Source organism: Odocoileus virginianus, chromosome 8, assembly GCF_023699985.2.
Source record: "Odocoileus virginianus isolate 20LAN1187 ecotype Illinois chromosome 8, Ovbor_1.2, whole genome shotgun sequence".
Classification (NCBI taxonomy): Eukaryota; Metazoa; Chordata; class Mammalia; order Artiodactyla; family Cervidae; genus Odocoileus; species Odocoileus virginianus.
The window spans coordinates 1,767,651-1,780,084 of NC_069681.1; the positions used below are offsets into that span (position 1 = coordinate 1,767,651).

A 12,434-nucleotide genomic window follows, 5' to 3' on the forward strand; every position below is an offset into this window, starting at 1 on the left:
CTGCTTAACCCCCCAAATTATATGTAATTATTTTATACCATTAGGTTAATCACATTCCCATTATGGCTTGCAACGGTAATATTGCTGCTGCTGCTGCGAAGTCGCTTCAGTTGTGTCCGACTCTGTGTGACCCCATAGACGGCAGCCCACCAGGCTCCGCCGTCCCTGGGATTCTCCAGGCGAGAACACTGGAGTGGGTTAACATTTCCTTCTCCAATAATGGTAATGTTAGGTAGTCAAAATAGAAAACAGGAGCCCAGAACTAAAAGGCGGTGGCTAAAAGATAAGGAAGAGAAAAGCCCTCGAAAATAGAATAAAGGAAGGTCAAAGGAAGGTCCGAGGACCGGAGTGAAGACCTCAGGTGGAAGAAACAGCACTCCTGGCTGGCCCAATTCATTTAGGGCAGGCCCAGGGGGAGGAAAAAACATATAAAAAACATATAAAAAGAGGAGCCAAAGAGCTCTCTCTCTCTCCCGCACACCGGCGTGCTCCTCCACTCTCTTCTCTTCACGTCTTTGGGTTGGCATGCCCGCACACATCGAGGATGGATTTTCCTGCTATTTTCTAAATAAAATAGAGTTGTAACATTGATTTGTCTAAGAGTTTTAACGCGGTCTATCCAAGATCCGACAGCTGTGACACACCGAGGGCTTTAATGTCCGTCACTCCAAATCTCTGTTGTAATGAAACAGAACCAAGGAGCATACACTCTCCTGACAGTAATAATCTTTTATTTTTTTGTCTGGTTATTGACTGTGGGCTTCCCTGGAGGCTCAGATGGTGAAGCGTCTGCCTGCAATGTGGAAGAACCAGATTAGATCCCTGGGTCGGAAAGATCTCCTGGAGAAGGAAATGGCAACCCACTCCAGTACTCTTACCTGGAAAATTCCATGGACAGAGGACCCTGGTGGGCTGCAGTCCATGTGGTCGCAAAGAGTCAGGCATGACTGCGCAACTAACACTTCACTTCACTATTGTGATTACGTAAGTATTACTCACTTAATACCATTGTATCATGATTGGTTAACAGGAAAATTATAGAATTCTGTATCACCAAAACTACCATTTAATAGAAAAACCTGTAATCACTCTTTAAAATCCAGATACATATTAGAATTATCTTGGAATTTTTTGAAAAATACAAATGTCCAGATATTGCTTTATGTTTTTTCCCCCTCAGAGCTCCAGATATATTTCCAATGAGCAGCCATGTTTAAAAACAACTGGACTATATGAGGATCTTTTACTTTTATCTAGTTTGCTTCACTTTTTCTATTTCATATTCAGTGCTTCCATTTCAATCAGTTTATATTTTCTAGTTTCTCCACCTACTTTTTTTTTTTTTTGAGGTTCTTTCCCAAGTCTTTATCAAGCACACTAGAAAAGCTTTTGCATATATACATCAGTTCAGTTCAGTTCAGTCTCTCAGTCGTGTCCAACTCCTTGCAACCCCATGAATCACAGCACGCCAGGCCTCCCTGTCCATCACCAACTCCCGGAGTCTACACAAACTCATGTCAATGGAGTCTGTGATGCCATCCAACCATTTCACCTCTGTCGTCCCCTTCTCTTCCTGCCCCCAATCCCTCCCAGCATCAGGGTCTTTTCAAATGAGTCAGCTCTTCTCATCTTATGGCCAAAGTATTGGAGTTTTTCAGCTTCAGCATCAGTCCTTAAATGAATATTCAGGATTGATTTCCTTTAGGATGGACTGGTTGGATCACCTTGCAGTCCAAGGGACTCTCAAGAGTCTTCTCCAACACCACAGTTCAAAAGCATCAATTCTTTGGTGATCAGCTTTCTTCACCGTCCACACATACACGTGTGTGTGTATAGATGTGAGAGTTGGACGGTGAATATGCATAAAACATATGCATAAAAACATAATATGCATTATATTTTAGAAAACTTATGAATTTTTGCCTAACTAAAAAATGTATGACATTTTGATTCCACTTATTTTACTTAATATGAATAGAATGCTAGATTTCTAATTTAACAAAACAGATATACAACAAGAAACAAATATTTACTGTATAGCTCTGGGAACTAGAGTCGATATTTTATAAAAAATTTATAGTGGAAAATAATTGCAAAAATAACATGTGTATATGTATAAATAAATCACACACACAAAAAAGAATTCTACTTTTGAAATTTAGTAATGTTTATCTTTATGCCAGTTTTTCTAAATGTCCTATGGACCTCTAATAACAACATATGAGATAGAAAATTTTTAAATATATTTGTGTAGGATATGACTCATATAAATTAATTAAATATAAGTCTATTAAATGTAAATTATTAATGACATCATTCAAGATGCTCCTATTCTTATTTTTTCTGCATTTGACAAAATATTCTCAGAGAAATGCTAACAGGTCTATGATTATACATTTTTCTGCCTTACATCTATTTGATTTTTGCTTTATGTATCTTCATTATTAAGATGTCTAATGGTTTATGATGTCTACCTCCTATGTGAATGGTACCTATCATTAAAAATATTCATCTTTTTAAAAAAAGACATTTTATACAGATTTTAAAAATGGTAATGATGAAGTATTTTAAAATTTTAGAAAATAAAAGAAATCCTGCACCAAGCATACAACCTTATAAAGAACTATCAAAATTCTTCACAAAGACACCTATGTCTAAGAGCTATGCTGGAACAATGCTGTGCTGTGCTTAGTCGCTCAGGCTTGTCCAACTCTTTGCAATCCCATGGACTGTAGCCCGCCAGGCTCCTCTGTCCATGGGATTCCCCAGGCAAGAATACTGGAATGGGTTGCCATGCCCTCCTCCAAGGGATCTTCCCAACCCAGGGATGGAACCCAGGTCTCCCACTTTGCAGACGAATTCTTTACCATCTGAGCCACCAAGGAAGCACGAGGGACCAAAACTTATGATACCCTTTGCGTCAACTCTTATGCTTGACTATTACCAAGAGTATATTATGCAGGCACAGTTATTTTTATGATGCTACAAAGATCATTCCTGAGTTGAAAACTGAGCTTATTCACCAGCAATCTCCTGGGAAATAGGTGTGTCTCTCAAGAAGAAAAAAAAAGGCAAGAGAAAAATGCAAGGGTGGCTACTGAACAAGAATCTAGCTTCTTTGGTCTTGATATGCTTTGGAGGAAGTTCCTAAGTGATAGGATGTAAAAGAAAGCTCTCTATCTGTGGACAGGTCAAAAGCTAGGAATTCCAAATTCCAGCAAAATGTCCTGAAATTGTCTCACCTCTTTGCTCTTTGGAGCAGCTATCTCAAAGCAACACAAGGAATAATAGAGCAGGCTTCTCAGCACAAGAGAGCCTTTACTTTATAATCTGTACTGACATTGTACTTTTTTTCCTCTACTTATCCCATAAATAATACTTATCCCATAAATACTCTCCTCTAGTACTGTCTTGGCAAAGACATTTATACTTGTAGCCTTTCTTATTCAAAGGTGAAATCAAGGGAATGAAGTCTGGTATACCCTTGGGCCAGAGGATATCAGTTTGGAGGTAGCACCAGCAACCAAGGAGAGAGAACTCCAAAAGGAAGTGAAACTCAAGGGGGTCAAGATAAGATGACCTTTGTATTCATCCTCTCTTTTCCCTCCAACTCTGCCCTACCCAAACAAAACACCTCAAAGCACAACCAAGTTAAACTTCAGATGTTAGAAACCTGGGGTTTCTAAGAAAATACACTTTTTTCAAGAAAAAAATGGAAACACATTATTTCTAATGATTATTTATGGTTTTGTTTTGAACTCAAAAACTGCTGGATAAGTCAAATATACGAAAATAGTGCCTTACTGTTTCAGATATTCTTAGATTCCAAAATACAGAATTCACCAGATTTTTACATAAGTCCAACCTAAGTAATTAGGTGAACCACCAAAAGATAAAGGTTTCTTTGACTTCAACAGCATCATTCCTCAGAATAAGCATCAATCTTTCCCAAAGAAAGCAAATTTACATATCAAAAAATGGCTAAATCCAATTCTCAATTTTAAAATGTTTTCTATTTGATCAACAATTTAAATTAATCGTGCTCACCAGGACTTAATGAAAATCAGTACTGAATATTTATTCAAGATATTTGGGCTCTATTCTTCATTCTGTCCCTTATATCTCTGAGCAAATTATTGATGCCAGTGTTTCAGCTTCCTGATCTGAACACTGAGGGAGTTAAGCTATACAATCACTAATTCTATATAAAAAGAAAAAATACCTTTTGCCAAAATAAATACAGATGATTATATTCCCTTAACATGTTTCTATTTAAAAAAAAAAAAAAAGTTCTCATGAATGAGAAGACTTGGGTTCTAGTTTTCACTTTAAGGTTTAGCTTTGTGATCCTGAGTGGACTTTTTCAACTTTTCTCACTTTATACAGTTCAATTTGTTTTTTTGCCCCCAATTAATACATTACTCTGTTAATTTAAAGAGAAGAAAAATCTGAAAGGCTGATTCTCTCTTTAAAAAAAGCCAAAAGTTAGGTGAAAGTGAAAGTCACTAAGTCATGACTGACTCTTTGCAAACCCATGAACTATAAAGATCATGGAATTCTCCAGTCCAGAATACTGGAGTGGGTAGCCTTTCCCTTCTCCAGGGGATCTTCCCAACCCAGGGATCGAACCCAGGTCTCCCACATTGTGGGCAGATTCTTTACCAACTGAGCCACAAGGGAAGCCCAAGAATAATGGAGTGGGTAGCCTTTCCCTTCTCCAGGGGATCTTCCCAACCCAGGGATCGAACCCAGGTCTCCCACATTGTGGGTGGATTCTTTACCAGCTGAGTCACAAGGGAAGCCCAAGAATACTGGCATGGGTAGTCTATCCTTTCTCCAGGATATCTTCCCGACATAGGACTTGAACCAGAGTCTCCTGCATTGCAGGTGGATTCTTCACCAACTGAGCTATCAGGGAAGCCCATAACATACCTACCATAAAAGGTAGGTAGGAGTACATAAGTCCCCCTTAAAGAAATCTCAAGAGAAACAAAGAGATATAAATCTGTCCATTCAGACAAAGTTAGTCAAATATCTTCTCTCAGTACTTATTCTATGCATTTAAGTAAGCATCATGCAACACCAAGGTACAATTTCACAGTATTGCAAGTCTATGCCCCAACCACTAACGCTGAAGAAGCTGAACAGCTCTATGATGAACTACAAGACCTTTTGAACTAATAACAAAAAAAGATCTCCTTTTCATCATAGGGGACTGGAATGCAAAAGTAGGAAGACATACCTGGAGTAACAGGCAAATTTGGACTTGGATACAGAATGAAGCAGGGCAAAGGCTAACAGAGTTAGGCAAGAGAATGCACTGGTCATAGCACACACCCTCTTCCAACAACACAAGAGACTATGCTACACGTGGACATGATCAGAAGGTGAATAACTAAACCAGACTTATTATATTCTTTGCAGCCGAAAATGAAGACGCTCTATACAGTCAGCAAAAACAAGACCAGGAGCTGACTGTGGCCCAGATCATGAATTCCTTATTGCAAACTTCAGACTTAAGTAGGGAAAACCACTAGACCATTCAGGTATGATCTAAATCAAATCCCTTATGGTTATACAGTGGAAGTGATAAATAGATTCAAGGGATTAGATCTGATAGAGTGCCTGAAGAACTATGGACGAAGGCAGTGATCAAGACAATCCCCAATATAAAGAAATGCAAAAAGGCAAAATGGTTGTCTGAGAAGGCCTTACAAATAAATAGCTGAGAAAAGAAGAGAAGCTAAAGGCAAGAAGAAAAGGAAAGACATACCCATCTGAATGCAGAGTTCCAAAGAATAGCCAGGAGAGATAAGAAAGCTTTCTTCAGTGATCAACACAAAGAAATAGAGGAAAACAACAGAATGGTAAAGACTAGAGATCTCTTCAAGAAAATTAGAGATACCAAGGGAACATTCCATGCAAAGATGGGCACAATAAATGACAGAAATGGTACGGACCTAACAGAAGCAGAAGATATTAAGAAGAGGTGGCAAGAATACACAGAAGAACTGTACAAAAAAGATCTTCACAACCCAGACAATCAAATGGTGTGATCACTCTTCTAGAGCCAGACATCCTGGAATGTGAAGTCAAGTGGGCCTCAGGAAGCATCACTATGAACAAAGCTAGTGGAGGTGATGGAATTCCAGTTGAGTTATTTCAAATCCAAAAGACAATTCTGTGAAACTGCTGCACTCAATATGTCAGCAAATTAGGAAAACTCAGCAGTGGCCACAGGACTGGAAAAGTCAGTTTTCACTCCAATCCCAAAGAAAGGCAATGCTAAAGAATGTTCAAACTACCGCACAACTGCACTCATCTTACACATTAGCAAAGTAATGCTCAAAATTCTCCAAGCCAGGCTTCAACAGTAGGTGAGCCATGAACTTTCAGATGTTCAACCTGGGTTTAGAAAAGGCAGAGGAACCAGAGATCAAATTGCCAACATCCGTTGGATCATAGAAAAAGCAAGAGAGTTCCAGAAAACATCTACTTCTACTTCTTTGCCTACACTAAAGCCTTTGACTGTGTGGATCACAACAAACTGTGGAAAATTCTTAAAGAGATGGGAATACCAGACCACCTTCCCTGCCTCCTGAGAAATCCATATGCTGGTCAAGAAACAACAGTTAGAACCAGACATGGAACAACAGACTGGTTCCAAACTGGGAAGAAGTATGTCAAGGCTGTATATTGTCACCCCACTTATTTAACTTATATGCAGAGTACATCATGCAAAATGCTGGGCTGGATGAAACACAAGCTGGAATCAAGATTGCAGGGAGAAATATCAATAACCTCAGATATGCAGATGACACCACTCCTATGGCAAAAAGCAAAGAGGAACTAAACAGCCTCTTTTTGAAAGTGAAAGAGGAGAGTGAAAAAGCTGGCTTAAAACTCAGCACTCAAAAACTAATATCATGGCATCCAGTCCCATCACTTTATGGAAAATAGATGGAGAAACAATGGAAACAGTGACAGACTTTATTTTGGGGGGCTCCAAAATCACTGCAAATGGTGACTGCAATCATGAAATTAAAAGACACTTGCTCCTTGGAAGAAAAGCTGTGACCTACCTAGACAGCATATTAAAAAGCAGAGACATTACTTAACCAACAAAAGTCCGTCTAGGCAAAGCTATGGTTTTTCCAGTAGTCATGTATGGATTTGAGATTTGGACCATAAAGAAAGCTGCACGCCAAAGAACTGATGCTTCTGAACTGTGGTGTTGGAAAAGACTCTTGAGAGTCCCTTGGACTGCAAGGAGATCAAACCAGTCAATCCTAAAGGAAATCAATCCTGAATATTCATTTAAGGACTGATGCTGAAGCTGAAACTCCAGTACTTTGGCCACCTGATGTGAAGAGTGGACTAACTGGAAAACACCCTGATACTGGGAAAGACTGAAGACAGGAGGAGGAGGAGACAGCAGAGGATGACATCATTGTACGGCATCACCAACTGGATGAACATGAGCTTGAGCAAGCTCTGGGAGTTGGTGATGGACAGGGAAGCTTGATGTGCTGCAGTCCATGGGGTCCCAAAGAGTCGGACATGACTGAGTGACTTAAATCAACTTAAGGTACAATTTCATGCAATATTTAAACAGAGTCACTATAATGGAGCAGCTCCTGGAAATTTTATGTTCAAATCAGCAAAACCTAGCATTTTCTATGCTACTGGCCACTAAGGGAAAAAAAAAATTACTGTAGTCTGCCAGAATGGCTGCTATTGGGAGTTATATTTTAAAATACTGGCTTTTTGTGGGAATTACAATGAAGATTAAGGGCTTTAAAAAAATGTGCTAAAAAAATAATATAAACTGGAATAACAGACCAGTCTATACAGACCATCTACACCTCCTGAAGATCACAATTTCAGAAACATAAATTACTCAGCACTAAACACTTCTCAAACCTACTGTTTGAGATGAGGCTGACAGAATAAATAATAATAGTTGAAGTGTTTTAGCATCTACTTCTTTTGTGGTCCTACAAGTAATTAAGTGAATAGACTGAGTACTAAAAAAAAAAAGGTTTTGTCAGTGACAATAACAGAGAAGCCCAAGAGTCATAGGAAACTCGAGATGTCAGAACTGGAATGAGTTGGTCAAAGCAGCTCTATGGTCAGAAATTCTCCTTCCAGTACTCTTCTCTACATATACATTTGAGATTCTGTATATTAACATAATAAATCTCTACCTAAATATAAGATCTAACACATGCCAACCATAGCCTAGGACATCCTCCTGTCTTCTTCACAAGTCTTGTGAGTTCAAAACTCATCAGGAATCACCCCCAAACTCGTAGGAAGATAGTCTTATTAGCCTCACCTATTACTTCTGCCTTTATGAATCCCTGCCATTCAAAAGCAGCAGTTTGGACTAAGAAACATGTAAAGAGAAAATCTGTAACATAAAGTGGCAAATGTCACAAAATAACATTACTGAGAATTTATAATAAAGACAAGAAAAATGCTAAGCTGGGGTAGAGACCCTGGTTAGAGAATTTTGATTGGCAGGAGCACTGTCATCCAAGGTCAATTTTACCAGATTTTACTAAGAAACTACAATGTTTCCCACCATTCCAGATATACAGAAACATAAGATGGTGTTTAACCACATTTAAGAATCTTAGTTAAGAGTCCAAAGAACCATTTAGTGTGTGTTTGGAACCAAAATAAGGACACTAGTCTTTCTGACACGGGTGGGATCATCATGCTGGATAGCACACGAAAAGAATGTAAATGAATCCACTCAACTAGCTTGAAGAACTAAGGCTCACTAAGAATGGGGGACAACTCAAATAAAGAGTGATACAGGATTATTCAAGACAACACTGTGAGGTGAAGAATCTGAATGTATAAAGTTAGAAGAAAAAAGTAAAACTGAAAAAAAAAGATGACTTTTTAAAGCTACAGTTTGTTATGGTAACAATGTTTTATGCAAAAGCTGCAACAACACGAAGAGTTAAAAGCACCACATTGGGAACCAGACCCCTGTCCCCAGCATTCAACTCTATCACTTTCCAGTTATGTCAAATTTTTTTAAAGTTACTTAACAATTCTCTGCTTTAATCTGTACACCTCTAAAATGAGATATCTGTGGAGCCAGGAGCAGCGTCTTCAAAACACAGGTGTTACTGTACTCTAAACAAAAATTTTATTCATAAAATCAAATCCACCCTTTAGACATTCGTAGGCTGCACAATCTGGCCACAAACTTTTAAAGTCTTACTCTTCATTGGACACCCTTCTACTTCCAGGAACCATAGGGATTTAATGTCAGTACTGTAAGCCAATAAGCTCTTTCCTACCTCCTTGCCTTATCTCCAGCGGTTCTGTATCCAGAAAGCCTTTTCCTCACCAGCCTTCCAAGTCCACTTCTCTAGGAAATTAACTTTCCTTCCTCTCCAATTCCATACGACATTTGCCTGCACCTCTGTACAGTTGACCACAATTACCCCCGTTTGTGTGTTTGCTGTTTTAATGCCTTCTTCTCTTAGTGCTAAGACAGCGAGCAGGGTCAAATCTTTTTCCAACCTCCTTGCCACCTTTCATCCCAGACTGTGCCTATGCAGGCCTGGAAAAGCGTTAGGAAATTAAGCTATATGTTTATAACCCTCATGGCCGAAGTTCCAGGAACTGCTTACTTTCGTATATTTTGTTTGTTTGTTTTCATCCTAAAATATTGACATGAAGCGTCCTTAAAAATCAGAACACCGTCATCCGTTCTAGAAAAGTTCTAGACAGCATCCACCCGAGTCTCCAGTACGGGCATTCACCGCCTCAGAAGTTGTGTGCGCCGCAGAGGATGGCTTCCCCCGCTCCGTGCTGTACTCGGGAATGAGAGGGCGCGGGCTCGGACCGGCGCTCGCCCCGCTCGGCGGCGCTCGGTTTCCCCAGCCCTCGCCTCCCCTCGTCCCGCCGCGGCGGCGCCGTGGGAGCCCCCGGGCCTATACCGCCGCCCGCCCCGCGGCCCCGGCCTCCTTGCAGCCTGCCGCCCGCCTCCCGAGGCCCAGGCCGCGCCGCTGCCTCGCAGGGAGCCGGGGGACTCGCTCGATTCCGCGCGGCGCCGGGGGCGGAGCCGGCCGGGGGGCCCCGGGAGAGGCCGGGGAGGGCGGCGGCCTCCGCCTACCCCGACACGCACCGGGCGCCCCCGGCCCCAGCCCCGGCCCTGGCCCCAGCCGCGGCCTCCTCGGGCCCGGCCCGCACCCGCGACTGGGAGACCCGCCACTTACCAACCCGCCCGGGACAGCGCCGCTCCGGGAGCCTCGGTCATGGTAGCTCCTTAGGCCGGGGTACTGGGGGGCTCGGCTAGGGGGCTGGGGGAGGCCTGCCACTTGAGACCCCCAAAAAAAAGAAAGAAAAAGAAAAAAGAAAAGAAAAAAACTCCTCCGGTCGGCTCTGCGACTGGGCATGCTCAGTGCGGCGGGCGCTTCCGCGTGCGGGTTCCGCTCGCCGCGTTTTCCGAGCGGCCGCGGGGGCCGGCCCGGCGTGCGGCTGCGAGACAGTCGCTCTCCGGGGGCGGCGGTGCGCGGAGGACGGGCCGGGGCCGTCCGCTCGAGGCCGGTCTGTCAGCGCGGACTCGCAGCTGAGGCTGAGGGCCGGTCTGTCAGCGCGGCCTCGCGGCTGAGGCTGAGGGCCGGTCTGTCAGCGAGGCCTCGCGGCTGAGGCTGAGGGCCGGTCTGTCAGCGAGGCCTCGCGGCTGAAGCTGAGGGCCGGTCTGTCAGCGCAGCCTAGCGGTGGAGGCTGAGGGCCGGCTGCGCGTCCCCGGGGTCACTTTCCCGAGCCTCATGCCGTGGAGACCCGTGGGGCAGTCCTCTGTGCGGCAGAAAGGAAGCCTGCGTTCCCAACGCGCACAAGCGGCCGCCTCCCGAGGGCAGAGCTGAGGCGCTCGGCGGCGGGAAGGTGCTGCCAGCTAGGCTTTGAGGCCACCGCGTTTCCGACAGCGAAGCTCAAATGGACGGTGTTCCCAGCCCACTCAACACGGGAGAAAAGCTGCTTTCTTGTAACGATTCCTTCCACTTTTAAACATGCCCGGGTACAGAAAAAAGAATATAATCGAATCTTTCCGACTCCCCAGAGTCAAATCGGACTGTCAGGTCCCGCGCTACAATGAAAGTGAATGAGTCCACCCAAGAAGACCTGCACCTAAGGGATGTAGGAACTCGGGGAGCTATGTGGTGCTTGTCTCTCACGCAGTCTTCCCACCAGCCCATGCAGGCCCCGGCGCGGCCCTCTGACGTTAGCGCGGGTGCTGCCAGGCCTAGTTCCCGCCCACACCGTGTAGGTGCCCTGCTCCACCTCTCCGGGCTGAAGCAGAGGGGCGGGTCAGGAATGCGCATGCGCCGAGCGGCGCGGGAGACGCTCCAATGGGATTGGGCAGCCGAGACTCACACCAGCCAATCGAAGGAGCAGTCGGAAGGGGACGTGAGACCGGGGGACACTCCCTCAGAGTTGCCCCTACCGTCCACCGTCATCCTTTCCTGCGGCCGCTGAGGAGAAAGGTTCTTCAGAGTGGCGCTGGTCCAAGCTGCGAAGTCCGGCAGGGAGACTGTTAAAACCTTCAGCCCTATAACCGGAGGTACCTCATCTGCTTCATCATAACCAACACGGACTTAGAGCAGAGTCTGTGAAACTGGGCAGGGCCGCACCTGAGACTGAGGAGGAAACCGACTCTCACAGAAAGGGGGATAATTACAGAGTGAAGCTAAAATTCCTTAATTTTGTTTTCATTTTAACTGGCATATTTCGTTTGGGCTTCCCAAAAGTCATAGTTTTAAAATCACGATTTTTTGCTTAACTGGGGTGCTGTTGAAATGTGTGCTCAAGGACATTGCTTAGTTACTGATTTTAATGAAACATATTTTGAAGCACTTTTAGAATTGTATACAATGTTTAAGTGATACGTATTGTATGTTTATTTTTATTTATAGGTACCATTCAAAATAACCCTTATGGCGTCCCTTGTGGCTCAAGCTGGTAAAGAATCCGACTGCAATGCCGGAGACCTGGATTTGATCCCTGGGATGGGAAGAAACCCTGGAGAAGGGAGAGGCTACCCACTCCAGTATTCTGGCCTGGCGAATTCCACGGACTGTATAGTCCATGGGGTCGCAAAGAGTGGTTCAGAACTGAGCGACTTTCACTTTCACGTAGATGAATCAAAATTAAACGGCTGATAATTTTTGTTGGTTGGGAAACAGAATTTTCTCTTGTTCAGTCGCTGAGTCCTGTCCTTAACTCTTTACAGCCCTGTGGACTGCGGCACATCAGGCTTCCCTGTCCTTCACTGTCTCGGGGAGTTTGCTCAAATTAATGTCCTGTTGAGTTTGTGAAGCTGTCTAATGATCTCATGCTCTGCTGCCCTCTTTTGCCCTATTTTGCCCTCAGTCTTTCACAGCATCAGAGTCTTTTCCACTGAGTCT

General features: G+C 43.6%; 1 protein-coding gene across 4 annotated transcripts in view; it reads right to left on the minus strand.

The window, feature by feature from the left end:
- Positions 1 to 10,530, minus strand: part of TDRD3 (tudor domain containing 3) — a 192,590-nt gene extending 182,060 nt beyond the window's left edge. For 2 of the 4 annotated variants that reach the window (XM_070471156.1, XM_070471154.1), the window contains exon 1: positions 10,245 to 10,530. In XM_070471156.1, the coding sequence (XP_070327257.1) occupies positions 10,245 to 10,424 (180 nt within the window). In that variant the 5' untranslated portion in view covers positions 10,425 to 10,530. Of the gene's footprint in view, positions 1 to 9,656; positions 9,733 to 10,244 lie in introns of those variants that run through there. The other 2 variants (XM_020894978.2, XM_070471155.1) reach the window with 2 other exon arrangements.
- Between the last annotated feature and the right edge of the window lie 1,904 nt (positions 10,531 to 12,434).